Raw genomic sequence first — 25,734 nt, 5'->3', positions numbered from 1 at the left:
GAGAAGGAATGGAAGGGGCGGGATGGAAGAGGAGATGGAGGTGGGGATAAGACAGGGGAGGAGGAGGAGGAGGGGGGATGGAAGAGGAGGAGCGGGAGGAGAAAGAGCAGTGAAGGAGGCGGGGTTAGGGGGGAGGAGGAGAGGGAGGTGGAGATAGGACAGAGGAGGAACGGGAGGAAGAGGAAGAGGAGGGACAAAGGTGGATCAAGGCTGAGCTGCGGGAGCCACGCGGTCTCGATCCCTGCCTGAATTCGCAGCCCCCACCTGTGGGATCATCGCCCCCCCCATGGCTCCGGTGAGCGGGGAGGGGGAGCCCGGCCCGGATATCCCGGGGGGTCCCTGGGTTGGGTTTTTGGGGGGATGTTTGGAGAATGAAGAAGTCCAAGGCTGAGCGGAAAAGGCCCTTCGGGGGGACATCGGGGGGTGGCGGTGGCGGCTGCCGGCAGAGGCAGCCTGGAGGAGCAGAGCCCTGTGTCCCCCAGGAGGCCAAAGTGGGGAGGCCAGAGAGGGGGGAGCGCCGCCATTGGCGGGAGCCTCAAGAGCCTGGAGAGGGGCAGGGGGGACTCCTTGGAGCCGCTGCAGCGCAGAGCAGAGAATGAGGGGAGAAGGGAGCCCGGGAGCCCAAACAGCCCTGGCATCCCGAAATGGGGAGAGCCAAGAGGGGGCAGTGCGTCCCCAGAGACGGCCTGGGGGGATCTCGTTGCCCTTGCCTGTGGCACGGAGGCAAATCCCATGCTGTCCTTGTCCTTCCTCGCCCAGAGCAGGAGCTGAGCATGGAGAGCAGGGAGGACAAATGCCCGCGGCAGAACCTGGTGGCAGAGGCCGTTTTGAGCGGCTCCACGGCGCAGGAAGCCAACGGGGAGGAAAAGGCCCGCAGATGCCGCACGAGGAGGGGCTGCAAACGCAGATGGCGGGGATGTGAGGGGGAAAGAGCCAGCCTGGGCCGGGAAGGCGGCCGGAGATGGAGCCAGAGCTCGGAGCTGGTGCTCCATGAGCAGCTCCATGATGGGGAGAAGCCCCACACGTGCGTGGAGTGTGGGAAGAGCTTCAGGTGGAACTCCGAGCTGATCAGGCACCAGAGGACCCACACTGGGGAACGGCCCTACGAGTGTGGGGAGTGTGGACAGAGCTTCAGCTGCAGCTCCAGCCTGATCAGGCACCAGAGGACCCACACGGGGGAGAGGCCCTATGAGTGCTCCAAGTGTGGGAAGAGGTTTCAGACCAGCTCTGATCTTCTCCTGCACTATCAGAGTCACACAGAGGAGAGGCCCTTCCAATGCCCCGACTGTGGGAAGGGATTCAAGCGCAACTCTGACCTCATCAAGCACCAGCGCATCCACACAGGGGAGAGGCCCTACGAGTGTGATAAATGCAGGAAGAGGTTTCAGACCAGCTCCCATCTCCTCCGGCACTATCGGATTCACACAGAGGAGAGGCCATTCCGCTGCCCCGACTGTGGGAAGGGATTCCAGCAGAACTCCACCCTCGTCAGGCACCGGCGCATCCACACTGGGGAGAGGCCCTACGAGTGTCCCCAGTGTGGGAAGAGCTTCTCCTGCAGCTCTCACTTGACCCAAAACCAACGGAGGCACCGGTAAGGGAAGCCCTGCAAGTGCCCCGAGTGCGGGAAGAGCTTCGTGCGCTGCTGCAGCTCCATCCCCCACTGGAGGAGGCACTTTGGGCACAGCCCTGGTCACTCACATTCCCTGTGATCCATGTTGGGAACACACCTGCCTGCTTGTCCTTTGGTTTGGCCTGAATTTTTTTCTCTTCTCCATGTGTTTCCACTCTAAAAGCCAAGAGGGATGAATCTGTCACCTCAAAACCACTCAAATTCCACTGAAAATAACTGAATTTTAACCCAAAAAGGCTCAATCCTACCTCAAATTCCTTGTTCCCTCCTCAAAAAACCTCAATCCCATGCTAAACTCTCCATTCCACAGCCACCAGGGTGAGATGGGGTTAGAAGGGGACTGGGAGAAGTGGGATCCCAATCTGGAGCAATGGGATTGGGATTGTGTGGGGCTGGGTGTGTGGGTTGTATTTGATAGCAAATAAAACTTTCAGAGTTAGTGATTTCTGTCCTGTTCATTTTCAGTCAGTTCTGTTTGCAGAGTGCCACCTTCTCAGCTGATTCAATTCTTATAAAAGTCCCATTTTTTAAATCATCTAGCCTCTAACAATTAAAAAACCAATATCCAAATAAAACCACGCACCCCCAATAAACCTTTTAAAAATAATTTTAATTGTTTTGGAGTACTTAAGGATGTTATTAAAGTTTAATTGTTTGGTTGAAATGTCTGAGAAATTGTAGTGGTGTTTGGTTTTGTGTTTAGTATATTTGTAATATGAATTGTTTTACTAAGGTGTGTTAGATTGCTTGGTAGTTTCTTTAGATATTTTTATCTAAAGTACATTAGTCATAGAGTTAAAATTTTCAAAAGGTATTTCTTGATATATAATTTGTTTATTTATATACATTAGTAATATTATAGTAATAGTTGTTGCTTTGGTTTGAATCACTGTTGGAGTATTGTAAAGAAGATTTGAGATTTTTATATTTTATTTTTATTATAATTTTTTAAAGTTCAATTATTATTTCTTTGTTTATAATTTTATTGCAGTTTGTTGCGGGGATAGGAAGGAAGTTCAAGGGCAGGAACATTTTTTCCTGGCTGGGAACTGGAATTCCAGACCCTGGGAGTGTGTGCAGGACCCCACAGACTGGGATCAAAGATGGGCTGGGATCAAATACGGACTGGGATCAAATACGGACTGGGATCACATGGATGGGGATCACATGGATGGGGATCCTGTGCATCAGAACCCTCCAGACCAGGATAGCCTGAAGTGGGATCAAATATGGACTGGGACTGTATGGACTGGGATCCCAGGGACTGGGACCATATGGATCAGGACCACACAGACTGGGATCAAATATGGGCTGGGACTGTTTTTTAAAGTAACTTTGTTATAAGTTTTTATTTCTGTTGTTAATTAAGCTTGTGAAATAGCTGCTTGTGTTAAACTGCCTGCTTGGATGGGATAACATCCAATGCACACGGGATGAGGACACCTGTACAGATCTGCCAACTATCAGCACTCCCCGTCTGAAGGCAGAGTGCACCAAGGCCCAAAACCTGGAGGTGATAAAGAGAAGGAGCCAAAACCACAGCCAAGAAACACACATGCTCTGAAAAGGCAGACCCAAGGAGGGGCCACGTAAAATCATTCCTGGAATATGTAAAGTAGTTTATGGGTATGCATGAGGGTCTATGAATATGCACCAGGCTGATGTAAGGGGAAAGGTATTTCAGGGCGATGCAGATTCCTTGGTTGTGGTTTTAGTCCATTCTTATCACCTCCAGTTTTTGGGCTTTGGTCTACTCTGACTCTGAGAAATTGAGGTTTTGGGATTTTTAGTATGTTGTGGATGGAAGCAAAATGGAAGGCACAGTGTTTCGTCCTGGGTTTCTTCTTCATGCTTCTTCCTTCTTCTTCATGGGTTTGGGTGGCTTTTTGTAATTGGGCAGAAATTCCACATTGCAGGCTCTTTGGGATCAGTTATTGGGTTAAAAGGGAAAATAATCTAGGTGTCAGTTCCTAATTGGATAGTTTAGTCTTAAAAGACCTTGGAACAAGAGATTGTGGGCCATTTTGTGCCTTCTACTGAAAAGCTGCTGAACTCCCAGTAATGAGGCTGTTTTACTGATAAGAAATAATAAACACTTGAGTCTGAACATGAATTACTGTCTCAAGTGCCTTCAATCCAGAGCCAGTGAAACCAACAACTGGTACCCCACAGCTTGAGGTAGTGCCAAGGCAGAACTTGTTCATGCTCTTTTCCCCTGGTGATTTTCTACTCCCGTCCAGACTCTGATAGCAAAGCCGTGCTGGTGACAAAAGATTGACCTTGGCATCCTGGGGCACTTTCTGGGTGGGTGTTTGAATCTGCTTTTCCAGGCCTCGGGCTGAGCAGGGTGAGGCCGAGGCCTGGGCCCCTCCAGGCGGCGCCGGGAGCGCCCGGGGCAGCGGCGAGGGGCGGCCCTGAGGGGCGGCACAGGGGGCATTTCCCCCGAGCGGGCGGGCGGGCGGGCGGCGGGGAAAGGCGCCCTGGGCACAAGGGCAGGCACAAGGGCCCCGGCTCTCTGCAGTGCGGGCGGCCCAGCGCCGATCGCTGCTCCCGGAGCCGCTGCCAGGGCCGGGTCTCCTCCCCGCCGCTGACCCTGCACCTGCAGCGCTGCCTCCGCCTCTGCCGGGCTCCCCGGCACGGACGGCAAGGACGTGGACACGCTGCAGCAGGGGCCCAGCAGGGACACCCAGATGGTGCCGGGGCTGCAGCTCCTCTCCTGCAAGGAAAGGCTGACACAGCTCGGCTTCTTCAGCCTGGGAAAGAGACCCAGCCTTGATCCAGCTGTGGCCTTCCAGTACCTGAGGGCAACACACAAGAAAGCTGGACAGGGACTTTGTACGAGGGCAGGCAAGGACAGGACAAGGGAGCATGGATCCAAATGGAGAGAGATTAGGTTTAGGTAAGGGATTCAGAAAAAAGACTCTCCTGGAACAGGTTGCCCAGAGAAGGTGGGCATGTCCCGTCCCTGACAGTGTTCAAGGCCAGGCTGCATGGAGCTCTAGACAAGCCGGTCCAGTGCAAGGGATCCCCAGCCACAGCAGGAGAGTTGCAGCCATGGGATTTTCCAGATCCCTTCCAAGCCAAACCATGCCACGACTCCATGATTCTGGGATACTTCCCCTCCTCATCCTCTGGCAGAAAAAGAAACTTGGCCCCAAGCTCCACACTGCAGACCATGTCTTTTGGCAGCCTGCAACTGTGTCAACAGAGGATGAAAAGAGATGACATTACTGACACGATTTCCCTTTTCTACTTGAAAAGTAAATGCTCTGCTCCTGTCCACTCTGGCAAAATTGTCACAAGAGGCAATTGTTCCCCATGAAAAGCTTGGTCTCATGCAAAGAAGAAATAAGCCAGAAGCCAACAGTCTTCGTTATTGCTACGTTGTTTTCTTTGGTTGCTTCTCTAATAGGAATGACTTTGGGGTGTGATCTGTTTGTTTCTCTCTTTCGTTCCTTGGGGCGCGCGGCGGCTCCTCCGTTGGGTTCCCCGGGCAATGGAGGAACGGCCGCGATCTCCGGCGGCTCCGCAGCAGCAGCAGCAGCAGCAGCAGCAGCAGCAGCAGCAGCAGCAGCAGCAGCAGCGCTTCTCTTGATTGGTTTTCCACTCGACTTCCCACTCGCTCCCCATCCTCTTCTCCCTCTCACACTCACCCTACTCCCGTCCCGTGTTGGGCCGTGCCGTCCGTGTTCCGCCTCTCCCAGCCCGGCTGATGCCGCGTCCCGCAAGGCGCCCCTCGGCGGGGCCGCCCCGTGCCCGCCCCTGCCCGGCCCGCCGTGGTTCCGCCTCGGCCGGGCTCTCTCCGTCCTGGCTGTGGCGCCGCTGGAAGAGCCGCTCGCTCTGGTGCTGGCGGAGCAGTGCGGGCTTTTGGCTGCGCCTGGCGCGGGCTCTGGCCCAGCCCCGGCCGAGGCCCCGGCCCCGAACGAAGCCCCTGCCGCGGTTCCGCCCGCAGCCGCCCCGCTGCCGCCCGGCTCCCGCCCCGTGGCTGACAGCGTGGCCGGCAGCTGCCCTGCTCCGAGCTCCGCCGCTCGCCAGCTCGGCCGCCGGCCCCGAGCCGCCGCAGCTCGGGGCAGCTCGGCAAGCAGCAGCGTGCCGGGCGGGCGGGTGCCCCGGGCAGAAAAGCGGCAGCGCGGTACCGCCCGCATGGGCGGAGAGGCCTCCCCTAGAGCAGCTCTAGCGGCAGGGCCCACTGCTGGGCAGCGGCGGCTGCGACAGCGTTTACTCCGGTCCCCGCCTCACCGATGGCGCCCCGGGAAGAGACGGGGCCAGCTCGGAGGGCGGCGGCGGGCGGCGGGCGATGAGCTCAGCCCGCCGCTGGCCTTGGCTCGCAGGCAGCCATCAAGCGAGTGTCCCGGGAGCACATCTCGGAGTGGGCGCGGCTGGGGAGTGAGCGGGGCCAGCGGGAGGAGCCGGCGGGGCGTGCCGGGCGGGGCTGAGGCGAGGCCCGGCAGGGCGGCAGCCGGAACGCTGCGAGGGCAGCGAGCGTGGAGTGAGCGGGGGCCGCGCAGCGCCCCGGGCCGGGCCATGGCGAGCCGCGGCGGGGCCGGGCAGGGGCTGCCCGAGGCGCGGCGCAGCTTCGGCCCCGCTGACGGCATCGCGGTCCCCCCGCAGCGCAAGGGCGCCCTTGTGCCCCTGGAGCTGGCGCTGCTGTGGATGGTGTCGCGGCCTGGCTTCGTGCGGCTCCTGGACTGCTTCGAGGTGCCCGAGGGCTTCGTGCTGCTCACGGAGCGTCCGCAGCGCTGTCAGCACCTCTGGTACTTCCTGCACGAGCGGCGGTTCCTGACGGAGCCCGTGGCGCGGGGGCTGTTCCGCCAGCTGCTGGAGGCCATGGGGCACTGCAGCAGCCGCGGCGTCCTGCACCGCCACATCAAGGCCGAGAACGTCCTCGTCAACCTGGCCACGGGCGAGGTGAAGCTCATCGACTTCGGCTGCGGCACGATCCTCCAGGACACGTTCTACACCCGGATGTCAGGTGAGCCCAAAGCCGGGACCCAGCTGGGCAGCCTTGGCTGGCATAGGGGGAAGAGGGAGGGAAGGAAGGAGGGAAGGAAGGAGGGGGAATCCTTCTTCAGCCAGCTGCAGCCAGGTTGCTTTGTGGCAGGGCAGGGGCTGGCTGTTGTGGAACGGGAGCTGGCTGGGAGGGAGGGAGCAGCATGGGTCTGATGAGCTGCGCCCATGTCCCATAGGAACGCCGGAGTACAGCCCACCGGAGTGGATCCTCTTTGGCTGCTACCATGGCCAGCCAGCCACCATCTGGTCCCTGGACATCCTGCTCTATGAGCTGCTCTGTGGGCACCTTCCTTTCCACACCAACGAGGACATCGTCCGGGGCCAGCTCTTCTTCCTGCCCCGGGTGTCTCAAGGTGGGGATGCGCCTTCAAGGCACGAGGGAAAGAACGGGACTGGGAGGGGCGGCTGGCACATAAGCGTCCTGCTCTTGCAGCTGGTGAGGAGGTGCATCTCCTGGGCTTAGCTGGAGGAGGTGGCACCTGTGCCTCTGTGCTGGTGTCCTCCGCAAGAGAGGATCGATAGGAAGCTTTTGGCTGCAGCTCTGAGCACTCCTGGTGTGGCCTGGGCACTGTGGAATGTGGGAGAGCACAGACAGGAGCCTTGTCCCGCTGAGCGGCGGATTCTGGTTTCTCTCCGCAGAGTGCCAGCACCTCATCAGGTGGTGTTTATGCATGGAGCCCACAGACAGGCCAGCACTGGAGGACCTTTTTGAGCATTCTTGGCTGCAGGAGCCCTGCCTGGCCCAGGAGACAGCAGAGATCCAGGAGCCCAGCAAGCAGCAGCGGCACGCGTCTCATGGCGCTGGAAGAAAACCCCGGAGCGTTTCCCTGCGGCCGCGGCGCAGAGGAGAGAGCGCAGCCGAGGAGATGCTGCTTCCGCTGGTCCCTGCGAGCTGTGGAGGCAGCAGCTCCGTGCTGCCCGTCCCATTGGAGAAGTGGTGGCAGTGCGGTGAAGGTGCCACGGACTGGGACAGGGGAAACATCCCCCTGCAGCTCAATGGCATCGTGATGTCCCCGCAAGCCGAGGCACAGCTGGCGCGTTCTTCTGGAGCACGACGTGGAGCTGGGAACACCATCCTGGAGCTGGCCGCTGGCGGGGCAGAGCCGATTGGCTTTGGCTGCGGCCCCTGCCTGGAGGACACGCTCTGCGCCCCGATGGAATCAAGATGAGTCCCCAGCCGGCGCAGGGGCGGGGGGATGCTGGTGCTTCCAGGCACGGCAGGGCTCGGCCTGGCCACGCGCCAGAGGTTCCCCGCTCGGCAGCGCTGGGGAATATTAATTTTTCCGCCGGCCGCCGAGCTGCTTTTTGGCAGGACAGGGGATGGATGTTGTGGAAGGGGAGCCGGCTCCTGGCCTTGCTGACAGCTTCTGCCAGCCAGCCTGGCACGGGCTGAGGCGGGGGCAGCCAGCCTGACAAAAGCATCCATCCATGTGGATGGGGGCGGCAGAGGGGGACGGGTTCCGAAGCCGTGCCCCAGCTGGTCTGCTCTGCAGGCCCTTGAGGAAGGGGTGCGTTTATGGGCGGGAGAGGTGGGGATTTTCCCCACCCGTGGACAGGTTTAATTCTCACATGGAGTGGTCAGACCCTCCTCAGGCCCATGAAACGGTGACAGGCTTTGTGCTTTTTCTTGTTTCCATGTCTTGTTTTGAATTGACTTTCGTGCAATTGTTCTTTGTTTTTCCCAGGAGGATTACACCTGGTGCCCGGACCGGACGGGGAAGCGCCTGCAGCGTCCGTGGAGCGCGTCCATTGCCAGCGCTGCCCCAGGGGCCACGGTCTGCAGGGACAGCCCCTTCCAGAAGGACGAGGACCTGGTTTGGGATCGGCTCCTCTCCTGGCAGCAGCTCTGCAGAGGTGGACACCCGGCTCCACAGCTCGGCTGGCAGAAGGGCTCCGGGCAGGCGGCAGCGGGCACACGGGCATCCCGCTCTTGCAGCTGCTGAGGAGGTTGCTGTGCCGGGATTAAGCAGAGGAGGTGGAACCTGGCCTGCCCCGCTGCCCTTCTCTAAAAACAGAGAATGGGTCGGGAGGTTTGGGCTCTGAGCACAGCCAGCAGCCTGGCCCGGGCACAGGCCCTGGCGGGACAGGGGGACAGGAGCCTGCTGCCACTGACCGTGGCTCTCTGGTTTCTCTCCGCAGGCTGCCAGCACCTCATGCCATGGGAACGGCACCGCTCGGCCTGCCAGGCTGGGAGGGCTGGAGGGCGGCCGGTGTTCATTTGCTGTCAAAAATAAATTGGGGTTTTTTGTCATTGTCATCATCGGAGCGTTTCTTTCCTCCTTTTCCAAGCTCTTGGCCTCCCTTCCTCCAGGGTAATCTTTTTTCTCCTTCCTCAACCGCTTGACGGCATTTGGCAGGGGGGGTTAAGCAACGTGAAAAATTCAACAACAGTTCCTGTTGCCAACTGCAGCAGCCCCTTCAAGAGCCCTGAGCTTCCACCAAGGTCAGTGTGTGCCTTGCAAAAGGAAGTGCTTTGCAGTGATGGGGTTGTTGCCCTGCTGCAAAAGCTGGGAGGAAATCAGAAATGGAAAAATGCCAATTTGGCTCAACCACCGCCCAGGTTCTTCATCTTTTCCCTCTTCTCCATGATAGGCAGGCAGTGCTGGACTCCAGCAAGGTTCAAGTTCTTGGTGCTCTCTGGCATCAAAGGGATCAAGGAAACTCTTGTACGCAGGGACTGCAACAGGACTACTTGTCAGAACCCAGGAAATTCCTCTGGCTGCCCTGGAGGACTCGAGCCCCTGCCCAGGGGGCTCAGAGACCCTGGCACAGAGCCCAAGACCCCTGTGCCTTTGATTTAGCCCTTGGACAAAACAACCTTACATGAAGAATTGCGAGCCATGAAAGTTTAAGTAGAATGATAGTGAATTTATCCCAGGGTGAAATATAGATTGTTGGGGTTTCTAGAATGGGGCTTCAGGGGGCAAGATGGAGGAATCTGGGCATGTCCAGCCTTTCTCCTTCTTCTTGGCCTCCATCTTCTGCTGTGATGGTGGCACTTTCAGTTTGGTTTAGAGTAGAAGCACACTGTCTAACATAGGTGATGGGTATTGGAAAGTCATTGTAAATATTGTACAGGTAGTTTTTAGGATAAAAAGATAACACCACCCTGGGGCAGGCAGAATGCCATAGAATGTCTTGCTGAGCAGACCTTGGCAGGACAGGAGAAAGAATTTTATAGATAAGATACAAGAAACAACCTTGAGAGCCAGAAATGAAGAGCTCTGACTCCTTCTTTGAGCACCAGGCTGGGAAAAGAGACTTTGGAACTTATCTCGGGCTCACTCTGACCAGCGAGAGACCCCGAGAGCATGAGTCCGTAAGACGAAATCTTGAAGGATTGGCTCCAAAACATAAATATCCTTGTTGGTCGTGTCTTCTTGACCAAGAAATCCTTCAAAGCTCTTGTAACTACAAGTCTTGAGGCCCTGTGAGCCATGCGGTGCAGATGGGAGCCCAACTCACCCTTCCTGTCTATGGAGAAGAGAAGAAAAAGCAATGGCATCATCTGAAAAACTCAGAGGTCCGCTCTCTAGCTCCTTCCAAACTCCTTCAAATCACCCAAAGTGGGATTTAGCTACAAATAGGTGTCCAAGACTCTTTGTGCTGGCTCTTGGACACCAGAGCAGCTGCTTTAGAATCTTTCACAGAACCCTGTGCAGTTCTGTGGTGCCAGAAATGGATCATTTGAAGAAACTTTCCCAACTGACTTGCATGGAGGTTTGTCTGAAGGGTATTTGAGGAGAAAGGCTCCCGGCAGAGCTCTGGGCTTTGGCCTAGCTGTGTCCCCTGCTGATTGTGAAGTGTGCCATCAGCTGCAGGGCTTTCTGGGCTAAAACTATCATCAAGTCACTGGGACTTGCTATTTTTGGCCTCTAAAAGCTGGACCCACTTTCGGGGCAAATTTGGAGACCTCACCTCTGGGTGGATGGAGCAGCTAGGATTTTCCCAGTTGCTGGGAATGGTTCTCCAGGCCCTGGGTGTAAAACGGGGCTGCCCAGCAAGTGCGGATCTGCAAGATGATAAACAATTGTCTTGCTTTGAAAAGAGAGGTGTCTGCTAAGGAAGGCAGAAGCCTTCTCTGAAATGGAAAATGTCAATCCCCTCCCTTCAAATGATTCTCATTTAGAAATTCAAATGCTCTTGGGGAAAGATATGGGGATAGGACTGAGCCCGCAGAGCTGGGCAGCGTTTGCTGATGCTCTGAGCCCTTGCTAAAGATCCTGTGCGGGCTGTCTCAGACACCTGGGGCCAGGGATTCCTTCCAAGCTGGGCCACTTTGGCTGGGCCGGGGGCGGCCCCGGGGCAGAAGGCAGTGTGTGCAAGGGCCCTGGGTGGCACGCTGCAGCACGGTCACCGTGCCATGGAACGGAAGCCGGTGTCCAAGGCCCCTTTGTGACACGTGGGAAATAGAAGCTTGCCCGGCTGCTGGCAACACGCAACGGGGCACAAGGGGACAGAGCGGTGCCGTGAGGAGCCCCCGCACAGCGCACTCGCTCCCGTCTGACCCGGAGCTTCTCCGTGGCGCTGTTCCTGCAGCTGAGCTCGAGGCCAGAGCACAGGACTCGCTGACCTGTGGCCTTCCTGAGGCTTCTATTCTGCAGCTGCCCTCAAGTGCAGAGCGTGGGACTTGGTGCCCCGGAGCTTTCCCAAGGCATCTCTCCTGCAAGGAGCTCCAGGCACAGCCATGGAGCAGAGACCCCCGAGAGTGCCCAAGCTGGCCTGGGTGGAGGAGGAGGAGGAGGAAGAAGAAGGCCCTGGAGCTGCCCCAGCACAGGAGACAGAAGAGGTGGTGCCGTTCCATCCACCGCAGGAGGGTGAGTGGAAGAACTGGGCTGCAGGGCTGGAGCCTGCAGCCAATTGGCGCCATGCCATGCCATGCCATGCCATGCCATGCCATGCCATGCCATGCCATGCCATGCCATGCCATGCCATGCCATGCCATCCCCTGGGGAAATGCCCATGGACAGGAAGGAAGAGGGGCTGGGCAGACACCCTGCAGTGGCCGTGCTCCATCCCCTGGGGCATCCCGGGGCTCTCCCTGCCTGGGCAGCGCAGGGCTGGGCTCTGTTCTCCGGCCTCTCCCGCAGCCCCTCAGCTCTGGCTGTGCTCGCTCTTTGCCAGATGCAGCCCTGGAGCGCACACAAGAGCAGGAATCCAGCCGTGGCCGCTTCCGCAGAACAGCGCAGGTACCTGCAGCCACCCCCACCTGGGCTGGGCCTGCTGTCCCTGCTCAGCCCAGCACCGTGTGTGCAGCACTCCATGCAACATCCCCGGCCTCTTGCCCTTCTCCTACAGCTCGTCTGCGACTTTATCCGGAGCATTGGGCAGGAAGAGACCAGCACCATGGGCACTGGGCTCAGAGCTCACTCAGAGCTCCTCAGTCATGAGACCAGTGCCGCCCTGCTGGATTTGCTCCTGGAGAAGGCTGTTGCCAGGCCAGAACAAGTGAGCAGCCTGGGGCCAGGCTTCAATTCCCCCATGAGTCCCGTGGCTTCCCCAGCCACGCCTGCTGGTCCCTGGGAGCCTTTGAGGCCATGGCAGTGCGCTGGCAAGGGAAGCACTTCTCTGGGGACCCTGGGGACATCACTCCCTCTGGCAGCTTTCCAAGTCTCCCCGTGCCTTCTCCAGGTGCCCGCCCTGGTGAGGTCCATTCACCGATGGCTCCTGGCCAATGATTCTGCCCAGCACAGGCTGGACAAGGCCCTGCTGAATCTCACCAGAGCACACCCGGGTGAGGCAGTGGTGACGCTCCTGCGTGCAGCCCCGTCCTGTGACAGGTATGGGGCCCACCTGCCCAGAGGGCTCAGGCCTCCCCAGCCCATCACCCTGTACCGCCTGGCCCAGGTGTCTGAGCAACAGAGAGTTCCAGGGCCCTCTAGCTGCTGCCTTTCCCAGCCCTGGCACGTCAGCCCCCGAGCCTGCTGCCTGCTCCCTTGCCGTCCCTCAGGGGCCTGTCCCCACAGGGCTGGGCTGCCTGGCTGCTGCTGGCCAGGCCCAGTGGGCAGAGGAAGAGCCAGCGGTCAGCCCGGGCCCCTAGGGATGCCCAGGCCACGGTGCTGTGTCTGAGACCCCCCTGAGACAGAGCTCTAACCCCGCAGAGCTGCCATCTCCATGTGGAAGACCATCATGTGCTCGTCCAGGACTGCAGAGCCAGTGCTGCTGATCCTCCTGGATGTGCTGGGCAGCTGGCCCAAGCACAGCACGTGCACCTCCGATGGGGACAAAACGGGTGTCTTTGGCCTGGCTGTGAGTTTCTGCAAGTGGCCTTTGCTGGCCCCAAGGCCGCCTCTCCAGCAGCTCTCCATCCTCCTTCCCCCAATGCATCTCCCTGCCTCAGGCGCTGGCCTGAAACCTGGCCCAGGGGCAGCCTCAGGCCCACCAGGCCCCGTGCTCCCCCTGCCAAGGTCTCTGCGGGCCTCTCCCTGCCCTGCTCGGGCCCTGCCACAGGGACACCTGGGCACTGAGCGCTGTCTCGGGGGCCTTTGTCCCTTGCAGGCAACCGTGGTGATGTGGAAGATGCTCCAGGAGCCCCATGTGCCACGTGTAGTGACGTCGTATTTCCCCCAGCTATTTGTGCATCTGCTCTTCCAAGTGTTCTTCAGCACAGAAGAGATGCCAGAGGAGGTCGATGCCTTCTGGAAGGAATGCTTGCAAGAGCACGGCCTTGCCACCAGCCCCAACAGGTGCTCCATGCCAGTCCTCCTGTCCCTGCCATGTGGCCTGCCAAGGAGCCAGTGCTGCCAGGGTGACCTGGCCTTTGCTGTGCACACAGGTTTGCAGTGCAGACCCTGAAGTCCCTGCTCTGCCAAAAGCAGTACAAGGAGGGGGTGGTGTCAGTGGAACGCAAGCGTGGCTGGGACACACTGCTCTGTGCTGACACCCGCCACTATGCCGTGGGTCTGCTGGCCAGGTGAGACTCCCCTTCTTCCCATTGCTCCCGGCATTTGTGCCCTGTGCCCGGGCGGTCCCACACAGTCCCCGTGGCCCTGGGTCACAGGGCCTTGTCACCGAGGGACGGCCAAGCAGACTGGAAAAGGCTGGCAGGGGAGAGAGCACAGGAGGAGACACCTCCTAAAGGGCCCAGGTCCCCTTGCAGGACGGTGGTGAAAGACCAGCAGGCTCTGCCAGCCTGTCCTTGGAGAGATTTGCTCAGGTTCCTGGTCCCTTTTTTGCCCTCCTAGGGAGATGCGCCATGCTTGTCTTGGGTTGGGTTCCAGTATTGCACTCCACCTCCTCTGGCTGCTCAGCACACAGGAGCCACACTGGGATCTGCCCGCCCTGGCGTTCCTTGTGGAGGTGAGCCGGGTGTGCAGCGCTGCCTGGCTGAGCTGCCTCCCAGCTCTCTGCCCTCTGGGAGCCGCAGCCACCTGGGATGCTGCCCGCGCCCTGTGCTGCCTCTGCTGCTGCTGCTGCCTGGGCCCAGCCCTGTGCGGCTCCGGGCTCCTGCCGGCCGGCTCCCCCATCACTGGCCTGTGCCTTTCAGCTCCTCCAGTGCCTGGATGCCAGTGAATGTGGTGCCAGTGTTGTGAAGGTCTCTTCAAGGTACCTGCAGAGCGAGTGCAGGGAGAGGCATCGCCTGGCACTCAGGGCCCTGCTGGAGCTCATTGATGATCCCTCAATGGTGAGAAGGGGGCGGTGGCTGAAGCTGCACTGGGAACGCAGTCACTTGGCCTGGCCTGGGCTTGGGGCGCTGGGGCAGCTGCTCCCAGCTCTCCTGCCTCCCGCTTCAGCTGCCCGCGTGCTTCGGGACAGGCCTTTGGCCTCTGGGCCCTGCGGCAGCAGGATGGCCTTTCACAGACTTGTGTTCCGCACAGGCCCAAAGAATGTGGAGCCTGACCCAAAGCCTCATGGACCTACTGTGCGACAGTGATGCAGAGATAGCTGGCATGACCCTCATCACACTCAGCTTTCTATTCCTGCACAAATCACACATTCTGATGTCAACCCCCATTGCCCTGCAGCTGGCTGAGGCGCTCCTGCCACTCTTTGACCACGTAAGGCTCTGTGCCCCCAGCCACAGCCACCGGCTGCTGCCTGGAAACTGTGTGCCCTGTGCATTTCCAGCCCTATGCCCAGGGGGGCCTGCAGGAGCCAATGCTGAGGTAGTTTTTCTTTTTATTTTCCTACAGGATAATAGCCAGGTCCAGCTGCTCTCCATCAAACTCTTCCGAGACATGATGGAGTATTTGGAAGAGAGAGAAAACCCTTTGGAAATCCCTGTACAACAGAGCTTGCTTGCACTCTTCTTCCACTGCCATGATGAGAATCAGCGTGTGGCAGAGGTGAGGACTCGTGGGCTGCTGCTGTTCCCCTGGCAGGGGGCTCGGCTGCCTCCTGCCCTGCGCCTGCTGGATCGCAGCCTCCTGCAGGCCATGGCACGGGGACGCGGGTGCCGTGCCCTGGGCTGTGGGGCCATCTCCACGTCCCTGCTGCTCTCCAGGCTTCTCGGGAAGCGCTGCTTTGTGCGCTCAAGTTGATGAACAGGAGGGATCTCAAGAAGCTGGTGAAGGAGCAGCAACTGTGCAAGTTCAGCGAGTGCCGGGTAAGGAGGGCCTGCAAGGCCCAGCCTCAGGCTGGAGAAGGCCCCTGAGGGCGGCGCTCAGTGTGCGGGCCGGGCAGCTGTGCCCCTGCCCGCTGCGGCAGCCAGAGGCCGCGCGGGCTCCTCTCCAGGCTCCCGAGGGCCCGAGCCGGGTGCCCGTGGAGCCCCGGCCCGGCGGGGCTGCGGGGCGGCACCGCGGCTCCCCGGGCAGCAGCCGGCCGGCTGCCCCCTCCCCTCGGGAGCCCTTGGCCGGCGGCTGCTGGCCGCGCCTCAGGGCTGTGCGGGCAGGGGAGGCTGGGGCTGGGCGCAGGCAGCGCCCGGCTCAGGGGCTGAGCCCGCGCCAAGCCTTCCCTCCTGCCGCTCTCTGCAGCTGGCAGAGGACAGGAGCCGAGCGGCCGAGCACCTGCGCCGGGCCCTGCGCTACCTGCAGAGCCCGCAGGAGCCCCTGCGAGAGGCGGCCATCAGCTTCATGGGTGAGCCACGAGCCCGCGCTCCCTCCCCGGCCCGGCCCGCCGCAGCTCGGCCCCGGCCCCGCCTGCTGCCCCGGCAGCGCCAGCCGGGCCCGGCGCCGTGGAGCCCCGCCTGGGCTGGGCATTGCTGCTGCCGCCCTCTGGCAGCCGTGCCCTGGGGCGGCAGCGTGCGCCAAGGGCCGGGCTGAGCCCTGCCGGGCCAGCAGCCCGTGTGGCCACAGCGCCGGCAGCGCCGCTGGCAGGGAGCTGTGCCGCTGCCGCCGTGACAGGCTCTGTGTTCACAGGCATGGCCGGGCGGCGCCTGAGGGGGCAGCAGCGAGAGCTGCAGCTGATCTGCGCTGGTGAGTGAGGGCAGCGGGCTGGCAGCGGGGGCTGCCGGGGGGGAGCTGCAAGCCCTGCCCCGGCTGCGGAGGGCTCTGCTCCCGTGGCCAGAGCACACTGAGCTTTCAGGGCCACGGGGGCCATTGGTGGCCCGCAGCTTCGGCCTGATCGCCTTGCTCCCTGCTCCCTCCTGGCCATGGCAAGAGCCGCCTGGCATGGCCCTTGCTGGAGGCTCTCCTCGGCTCCCCGCAGATCCGGCTCTGACCGTGGCTCTGTTGCTCTCTCTTGCAGCCCTTGAAGACAAAACAAATGACATCAGCCTCGCCATCGGAAGCCTGGCAATTCAAACACTCTGCATCCTCAAGTCAGGAGAGCGGGCTCCCATCTCCAGCTTCCAGTGGCTCCAAAATCACCTGCGCAGGGCATGGAAGACATGGCCTCGTCTGTCACTGCTCGGCTGCTTGTCCTGCTGCAGCTCTGTGGAGAGCTGATCCCAGAAGCTCTTTTTGCTGGGGCCACCTGAGTCAGGAGGAATTTTCTTTTACTTCAAGAATGTTCTTTTCTTTTACTTCAAGAATGTTCTTTTCTTTTTTTTTTTTTTTTTTTTCCCTTTACCATGTAAATATAGACTGTGTTCTAATACACAGACTGCCAGGATCTTTCTTTTGCTGCCCAGGGTGCGCAGGGCCTAGGGGAAGAGGGGATAAAGGGTGCTTGTGCTCAGCCAGCTGCCCAGGCGTGCAGTGGGCAAGGGGAAATGGCCAGAAGGCCCTTGGCCTTTGGTGGTTCTGCTGAAGCCTTTGTGCTGCCCACAGAGCGGCTGGGCAGGGGCCGGAGCTGCGGGGATCCCTGCCAGAGCGCTGCCTGGAGATGGCCACAAGCCCTGTGCCAGGCAGGAAGCGCCATCCGTGCCCTCCTGCCCGTCTGCTGCTGGCTGCCTTGCTGAGGGCTCCCGGGTGCCTCTGCCTGGGGCTGCTCTGGAGCTGCTGTGGGGCTGCGGCGCTGCTGCCGGGCAGCTTGGCCGCGCTGGGGCAGGGCCTGAGGGGCTGGGGCGCTGGCAAGCCCTGAGCAATGGGGCTGTCAGAGGCCACAAGCAGCCCCCTGGCAGCCGCCTTCTTCCTGCCAGAGCTGACTTGCCAGGCGGATCCTGGGCACTCTGGAACTAACAGCATCAGTGTTATTAGAGAATGAAATTGATCAAAGATGTCTAAAGTCCCACCATTTCAGAGGTGTTTGAGGGGGAATTTAGGATTTGGGGACACATTCTGTGTGGGGTGCCCCTGTTGCTAAGAGGCAGGAATTTGATCTCACCCTTCTTGTGTTGCTAAGAACTCCTCCCCTGACCCAAACTCACACTCCAGCCCTGGGATACCCTATAAAAACCCCACGGCCCTGCCTTTGCCCTGTCTTTTGGGGGTCAGAAATGGACTCTGGAGCTTTCTGAAACCCAGACCCGTCTCGTTTGTTCCCGGCACCGGCAGCTGCAGCCTCCCTGGACACCATGAACTCTGGAGAATGGGGGCAGCCAGTGGGGACGGTCCTGGACTGCAAGATAAGTGTGTGTTCTGTTTGCCATCTGTCAGTGGTGGGGCAGTTATCTTTTGTTCATTGGGCAGTTTCTCTCTTCCACAACCAATCCTCCCTCTGGGGAGGTGTGTTCCATTAATAGGCCATTAATTATTAATTATCTTCTGGTATTGGGCCACTGAGTGTCACTGCATGGCTGATTAAATGACATCATCCCATTGGGAGATGCTCCGCCGAGGGGGAGGAGCCAAGCATTCCTACCTGGACAGAATCTGAGATTTGGAACACTGTAGGCAGCCTTTTCCTCCTGGACTCCCAGAGGAGCAGCTGTCTTTCTTCTCCACGGGATTCCCAGAGGATCAGCCTTTTCCTCCTGGATTCCCAGAGGAGCAGCTGTCTTTCTTCTCCACGGGATTCCCAGAGGATCAGCCTTTTCCTCCTGGATTCCCAGAGGAGCAGCTGTCTTTCTTCTCCATGGGATTCCCAGAGGATCAGCCTTTTCCTCCTGGATTCCCAGAGGAAGGAAGATTCCCAGGCCCATCTACAGCAGCCCTGGACCTTCAGAGGAAAACTCCACCCTTCTCCAGGATCCCTGCTCCAACAGAGCCACACCTGGCACTGCAGGAGGGCTGCAGCCACCACTGAATGGGACTGCTGCCAGCACCCTGACCCACAGGGGGTCAGGCCCTGTTCTGACTCTGTCAGTGGGGTTTTTTTCGTTTGTACTACTGCATTTATATTTTTATTTTTTCCTAAAAAAGAACTGTTATTCCTATTCCCATATCTTTGCCTGAAAGCTCCTTAATTTCAAAATTATAACAATTCAGAGGGAGGGGTTGACATTTTCCATTCCAGGGGAGGCTCCTGCCTTCCTTAGCAGACACCTGGCTTTTCTAACCAAGACAATAACAAAGTTACTTGAACACCACAGATAGAAAATCCATTTTAATCTCTGCAAAAAGCCAATATTATGTGTCCATAACAATAAACCTCTTGCTGAGTGATGGTAGATGTCAAACTAACTTTGCTATAAAGATATAGTTTTTATTTCTGTTGTTAATTAAGCTTAGTGAAATAGCTGCTTGTGTTAAACTGCCTGCTTGGATGGGATAACATCCAATGCACCCAGGATGAGGACACCTGTACAGATCTGCCAACTATCAGCACTCCCTGTCTGAAGTGAGCTACACTTTGGTAACATCTCATGTTTCATGCCTGCAGTGGGTGACAAGATGATTAAAAATGCTAATAAAATAAACAACAAAGATTTAAAAATGCTAATAAAATAAACAAGAAAGGTCATTTATGTTCCTCAAAATAGCAACAACAACAACAACAAGTTCTGGTTTAATGAAAGGTGGAATCTGTTGCTCTTAAGAGCAAAGATTCATAGCTGGAATAAAGAGTGTTCAGCCCAGCTGTTTCTACTGTGAGGCCGTATTTCATCCCCCCTGAAAGTCCTTCATGTTTGCACAGAAAACTGTCCCTGCACAGCCCAATAAATTCCATCACTTCAGCTGGCCAAACAACCACTGTGGTCAAGTGGGGTCTGAGCAGCTTCCAGGATCCCAAGCAGCTTCAGAAGCTTCATTTTACACCTCCTCTTCTCCCAGTGAATACCCAGCACCACCATCACTGTGGACCCATAGCTATGGATCACTGGCCTGGCCAGCACAGGGCCAATGTTTGCATCAGCCAGGAGGAGCTGCTCTGCCTGCCTGTCTGTCTCAGCCTCAGCCCTGAGACCCCAAATGCCTCCATTCTGGCCCAATCCTTCCTGGTGCTGAGCATAAGAACTCGTGCAGACAAGAGCAGGGAGGGAATCTCCCCAGCCATTTATCACCTCAGCAACAAGACCTTGGTACCAGGCTGTTATCTGTAGCAGAAAGCAGCAGCAGGAAGGAGACACCAGATCACCAGCCCCAGGCCATGGCCCTGGTGCTGTCCTTACCAGTGATCAGTGTCTGCAGCTCTCCAGGAGCTCAGGGAGCAGGGATGCTCCTCACCATCTCATCTTACCCATGCACCCAAAGCCACAGCCAGCTGTGTGCTCCTGCCCACCAGCACATGCCAAGGCACAGCGTGGGATTCTTGGGGAGGTGTCCTCTGCAGGGCCAGGAGCTGGACTTGGTGATTCTTGGGGGTCCTTTCCAGCCCAGGATATTTTGTGATTCTAAGGCTTTGGCCAGCCCAGGTTTCAGCCACCTCCCTGATCCAGGTGTGATTGACCCCAAACCAGATCTTGCCTCTGTCTACCCTCCAGTGCAAGGAACACGTTGCATCTACCCCAGCCCCGCTGCTTGTGTCTGATGGATCATGCTGACCTTTTCAACATATTTCTTGGAGTATTAAAAAACATTATCTGACAAACAATAAACTAAAAAAAAAAAAACAAACAAAAAAACCCCAAAAAAAAAAAGAAAAAACAAACCAAAAAACCAACAAACCAACCCAAAGGAAATCAATTTGGGTAATGATGGCCTTTTGTTCCAGCTTATCCTGCACCAAACTCCACAGATGGTAACTCTGAACATTTCCCAGACCTTCACAGTAGAGCTTGGAACTGTCTCTCTGATTTCTTGGTTGTTTCATGACACGTGCATTTCTCCTATATAATCCCAGTGTTTTGCTTAGAAGCCATATTATAACTGGGAATCAATCTTCTTCATTTGAACATCTAGGACAGAGTCACACATCATTTCACCATTAACTAGGATAGACTCAGCCTTGCAGATCTTTCAGGTTTCAAGCCTGGCTGTGTTGTTTCAGTTCTTTGCTGCTGCCTGTGTTTTGTGAAAAAAAAAAATTAAATAACCAGACTTTGGGACTTTCTGTTGCGGCTTGAAGAAGAACACAGGTTGTTTCATCGCTGTTGTGAGACATGTGTTACCCCGCTCATTAATTCACAACAGTTCTTGTTTTCTCTGCCTTTTGCACGCTGATGTGATACATTTGTGAAGTCCAGGGTTGTACTGCAAGTGATTAATGCTGCAGTGAAGTCTGATAAACTGAGATTCATACAAAAAACTGTGAAAAATGTAATCTCTAAAGTTCTGAAAGCTCACATGTGACAAAACCCATAAATCACCCCAGAGGCAGTCATTATGGTGAGTTACTAACTAATTATGCAGCTGCATTTGTTATCATTTCCCATTACATAGAGAATAAACCTGTCAGGCTGATTTATGGCAGAGGGCTCCACAAGATGGGAACTGGCACCTGTGCTGTTCTGTGGAAACGATGAGAAATGCTGTGTCTGCTCAAGTGCTGAATGGAAAAGGAAGGAGGGGAGATAACTGTTCTTTGAAGGCACTGATTCAGGGACAAAGACTTCAGAGAGGAGTCATGCTTACACCCATGGGATGGCAGGAAGAGTATCCACCAACCTGTCCCAACAGCAGCAGCAGCATCAGAATGCATTCTCCACAGGTGGAGGGAAGAGAGGAGAGAGGAGGTCTTTTGAGGGGACCAAAGTCAGTCATGGAGAAATCCTAGAAGCCTGGAATGGTTTGGGTCACAAGGAATCTGAAAAACCATCTTGTTTTAACCCCTGATGTGGGCCGTGACAAACTGAACAGCTGAATGCCTGGCTACTCAGGGGATACTCAAGGTTTTGGATTCCATGCCTGTGCATCTACCGTGGAGCAGCTGGGTCTGCTGGGAGCAGATGGCATCCGCCTGAGCTCAGAGCAGGCCAAAAGATGGGCAGATGTGGGACTGAGCAGGGCGAGGGACATCCCTGCACAGCAGCGCTCTGACAAGAGCAGCAGTGGCCTCCTCTCAGTGCCCTTCCCCGAGCAGCAGCCGCTGAACACCATGGTGGCTACACAGATGCTTTTGGCTCTGCAATCCCTTTGTGCTCAAAGGCCATGCTGGGCATTTCAGCTGGGCTGGAAGGTCTGGCTGGGCAGGGAACAGGCAAGAGGCACTGCTGGTGTGAGCTCCATGTGCTCACTGGGGACACAAGGAAGATTCTGTTCATCCAAAGAAAACCACAAGCAGCCAGTCCCTGCTAACACAGCAGTGCGACCCTGTCCAGAGCAGCTCAAATTCTCTGCCAGAACCATCCCCCTGCACCTTCTTGATCTGAAGGGGACTAGAAGTGGTTTCACTGCAGTTCTTTCTTTCTGCTGTCTGATAATGGGAAGGTTTCAGAGAAGTCTTGGATGGACTGGATCAGGGAAGAGTCAAGCAAGAAAAACTGAGCAACCATCACCCAACCCCACTCACAGAAGAACAAGTCCCATTAGGAAAAGCACCTCAGGTGTTTTCATAGTTGATAATATGTATCCTACTCAACATTATGGATTATAATCTTTTCCATTTGGAAACTTATCAGAGGGGACTTCTGCCTGCTTTGTGAAGGGAGCCCCTGGGGCCCATCCCCTCCCAGAGGGGCTGCACTTGCTGCCTGCCGGGGCTTTCATTGCTGGGCCCACTGGGAGCCCCTGAGCTGGGCTGGGCACCAAGGGCAGGGCTGGCCCGGCTGTGATGCCTCTGGCCCCTGTGACACCAGGGGCAGCGTGTCACAATGGGGGCAGCTGGAAAAGGCCCCCGCAGGTAACGCTGGCCCAGCACAGCCTGGGCAAGCGGTGAGTGCGCACGTGGCGGGGCTGGGCCGGGCCAGGGCCGGGCCACGAGCGCCGCACCCGGGCCTGCATTGTCCCCCTGCACCCAGGGCCAGCCCCTGGGGCCGGCGCCTTGGCCGGGGCACGGGGCTGCTGCTGCTGGCCCACTGGCACAGGCCCTGCTGCCTGCCAGCTGCCCGGGGCCCTCTGCTTCTGCCCTCACAGCCCTGCGCCTCCGGGCCTCACTTCAGCCCCCACAAGCTCCCTTGGCAGCCCCAGTGAAAGCCTTGTCTCTCTCCTCCTGCAGACCATGGCGCACAGAGCAGTCCTGGCTGGGCTTGTGCTGCTCCTCTTCCTGTTCCCACTTTCCGTGGTGGACAGATTTCACGGGGATGGGCAGCCCCGTGCAGAGGAGATGAAAGCGGCCCCCCCAGAGCCAGCTGAGCCTGGCTGGGGACCCTGGCTCCTGGCTGCCTTGCGCTACCTGCACCAGCTCTGGCAAATTGCTCAGCCGCTGCTCCTGCTTTTGGGCTGGTGGCTCAGGCGCAGAAGGGCAGCCACGAGGCAGAGAGCAGCGGCCCAGAGAGCTGAGGAAAAGGCCAGAAGGAGGAAGGTGGAAAGCGAGCGGAGAAGGCGGCTCCTTAGGAAGAGATTCAAAGACATGGAGCAAATGCGCCGGGCCACAAAAGAAATAGAAAAGCAAATGGCCAGGCTGATTGGAATGAATAGGGATACAAACAGGATGCTGAAGGTAGGCAGGGCAGGCTCTTGGAGGAGCACAGGCAGTGGCTGTGTGAAGAAAAGCTTCCTGCTGGAGATGCTCTCTGGGCCGGCCAAGGCGAGCCGCACATCTTTGTGAGCAGCCGGCGCACAGAGCTGCGCTTGCTGCCCAGCACAGCCCTGCGCTGGGGCACAGGCTCCGGGCTCCTGACACACCCTGCCCCTCTGCCCTCTCTCTCCTCACGGGATCTGTAGTAACTGCATCTATTTTAACCCTTTCCCATACAGAGCCTTTGCATCTGCTCGGAGGAAAGCACCATCTGAAGGAATCGGGCCCAATGATTGGAGATTGATTCAAATTCTTAAATAGTTTTGAAATATTTAAATTGTTTTGTTTAAAAAAAATTGTGTTTAGAAACATTTTCCAAACTTTTTATTACTGTAATGTAGATTAATACTCTTGTAAGAGATCATAAATATTTTAATAATAAGTAGTAATTAAATAATGGCACTTTTCTTAAGATTATATAGAACTTATAATTCTTCAAAATTACCAAGAATTATTGCAGTTAAGCAAAACTGAAGTATACTTTCTTTTTATCTAAACCAGCAAATGTTGCTTAATCTTCATGATCCAATAATTATTTTGTGTCTTGTTTAATATTCATATATACAGTACATAGACTGTCGCTACGAATGCCTATAATCATAATTGGTTAATTTAAATTACACTCTCTGCCCTCCTGTCTCGGGAGGGTGACTTCCCTCAGGCAGCTGCAGTCCCTGTCAAGATGCAATAAAGGCAATGCCTGAACAAACGCTGTGTCTGTGAGTGTCCATGCTGGACTCAGGTGTCAGCTGTGGCGAATTCCTGACACAGGGGCACCACAGCAGCCCTTGGCCATGCAGAGGCTCCTTTCCTCCCCTGCAGCAGCTGCTCCTTTGGTGCTGTGATCCAGCCTCTGCTCTGTGCGATGCCAAATGCAAGAAAACCAGGAGTGCCACCACTCAGACTGTCACTCGGGTCCCTGCAGAGCTCAGGAGCCACCATGGCTGTGTAGGTGTGGAACCTGCAGTGGGCCATGACAGCAGGGACAGCAGGGACAGCAGGGACAGGGGGACACAGCACAGCAATCACAGCCCGGCTGCCCTGGGACAGGCCCGGCAGGCAGACAGGACATGGGGCAGGCAGGAGTCCCCATCCTCTCTGTGCCCTCCTGAGCACAGGCACATAAGGGACAGGGGCAATGGGGACACAGCCGGCCCCTCTCCTCTGGGAATATCCCACCTGCCCAGGGGCCCTGACAGAACGCAGGGGCTGAGGCTCTGCAAGGGGAACCCAAGGGTGAGCAGGAGGACCTCCAAGTTACATCTGCCCACATTCTGCATGCAAACTGCTGCGTGGAGGAGAAAACCAGAGGGGCCTTGCCACAGCAGATCCCATCTGAGGGAAGGTGTTCTCTATTCCTGCACACGGGTGCCCCGTGCAACATGAAGCACATGAATGCACTTTGACACCAGATTATCAGCCCTGCTCGAGCGCTCTGGCACAGCAGGAGCGGCCATTCCCTAATAACACACGGGTTTGCAACTCTTGTGCAAAGCAACACAAATTGTCTCTCTCCTCCTGCAGACCATGGTGTCCAAATCAGTCCCTGCCCTGCTGGTGCTGCTCCTCTTCCACTTCCCACGGCCCGTGGTGATCAGTTGGGATGAGGATGCAGAGCTGGGCAAAGAGGGCCTGGAGCAGGCTACCCCAGAGCCACCCGAGCCTGCCTGGGGACCCCTGCTCTGGGCAGCCGTGCAGCAGGGGCCCTACTGGGCTGCTGCTGAGCTGCTCTTCCTGCCTTTCTTCCTCTGCCTCAGGCCCAGAAGGGCGGCCATGAAGCAGAGAGCAGCGGCCCGGAGAGCTGAAGAAGAGGCCAGAAGGCGCAGGATGGAAATGGAGCAGAGAAGGCTTCGGGTGTCTGTGGAACATTCCCGGGTGTCTGGGGAACACCCCCGGGTGTCTGAGGCTCTCCTGGCCCCGTTCCCAGCCCAGGTTCCCGGGGTTCAGGAGCTGCCCTGGTGCCCGGGCCCCGCGACATCGCCTGGGTGCAGTTGGAGCCCGAGGTGCAGGCGGGCGCCGCCCGCGAGGCCCTGCAGGGCTTCAGCATCACCCAGAGCAGCGCCAGGAAGATCTCCTGCGCCAAAAAGGGACCCAGTTTCCCACCTAAATCCCCTCTCTCCATCCCAAATCCTTCTTTGTGCATTCCAAATCCTTCTTCTTTCACCCCAAATCCCCTTTGCCAGCCCCCAGGGATTTTGGGGCTCCAGAGGGGTTATTGGGGTTTTTCCCAGCATTGTACCCAGGGTCTCTCTGCAGACATTGCACCTGGAGCTGCCCCAAATAAACCCCAAATAACCCCAAATTTTTGGGACTGGGGGCGGGGGGGGGGGGGGGGTGGCGATTCTAAAATTCGGGGTTTGGGGGTGTTTGACCCCAAACTTTGGGAATTGGGGGGTTTGATCCTAAAATTTGGGGGTTGGGTGGGATTGATCCTAGAATTTGGGGTTTAGGGGATTTTGACACCTCAGGGTTTGGGGATTTTTGACCCCAAACTTTGGGAATTGGGGATGTTTGACACCTCAGGATTTGGGATTTGGGGGTTTTTGTTCCCAGGATTTGGGGTTTAAGAGGTTTTTTTTCCCCAGGATTTGGGGATCAAGGGGTTTGACATCCAAACTATGGGGATGAGGAGGGTTGGACACCTCAGATGTTTCAAACCCCAGGATTTGTGGTCAGGGGTTTTGGCCCCAAAGTTCGGGAAATGGGGGGATTGATCCCTGGATTTGGGGGGATTTAACCCCAAAGCTGGGGGGATCAGGGGGATTTGACACCCCAGGTTTTGGGATCGGGGGGATCTGACTCCAAAGTTTGGGATTGGGGCTTTAGACCCCAAA

The 25,734-nt window shown here is 57.3% G+C and overlaps 2 protein-coding genes across 2 annotated transcripts in view; both read left to right on the top strand.

Moving 5' to 3' along the window:
- Nucleotides 1–25,734, top strand: part of LOC139603937 (zinc finger protein 850-like) — a 136,743-nt gene that overhangs the window by 68,177 nt on the left and 42,832 nt on the right. Inside the window, exons 3-4 of the mRNA XM_071454938.1 lie at nt 1,000–1,594; nt 2,641–2,647. Of these exons, the coding sequence (XP_071311039.1) occupies nt 1,000–1,594; nt 2,641–2,647 (602 nt within the window). The remainder of the gene's footprint in view (nt 1–999; nt 1,595–2,640; nt 2,648–25,734) is intronic.
- LOC139603938 (uncharacterized) lies at nt 5,130–7,826 on the top strand. Its single transcript, XM_071454939.1, has 4 exons — nt 5,130–5,215; nt 5,338–6,605; nt 6,820–6,996; nt 7,283–7,826. Exons 1-4 carry the CDS (start codon nt 5,130–5,132, stop codon nt 7,810–7,812), a joined length of 2,061 nt encoding a protein of 686 aa, XP_071311040.1. The 3' UTR covers nt 7,813–7,826.

Source organism: Agelaius tricolor, unplaced genomic scaffold (assembly GCF_023055355.1).
Source record: "Agelaius tricolor isolate 1412-34295 unplaced genomic scaffold, bAgeTri1.0.p SCAF_42, whole genome shotgun sequence".
NCBI lineage: Eukaryota > Metazoa > Chordata > Aves > Passeriformes > Icteridae > Agelaius > Agelaius tricolor.
The sequence above is the reverse complement of the archived record's forward strand: the minus strand, read 5'-3'. Positions and strand labels throughout refer to the sequence as shown.

Bases quoted from the DNA above. Each gene is read 5' to 3' on its own strand.
- LOC139603938 (XM_071454939.1), top strand. From the start codon at position 5,130: ATGGAGGAACGGCCGCGATCTCCGGCGGCTCCGCAGCAGCAGCAGCAG. The intron at 5,216-5,337 runs GCGCTTCTCTTG...CGCCTCTCCCAG, and splicing joins CAGCAGCAGCAGCAGCAGCA to CCCGGCTGATGCCGCGTCCC. The intron at 6,606-6,819 runs GTGAGCCCAAAG...CATGTCCCATAG, and splicing joins GTTCTACACCCGGATGTCAG to GAACGCCGGAGTACAGCCCA.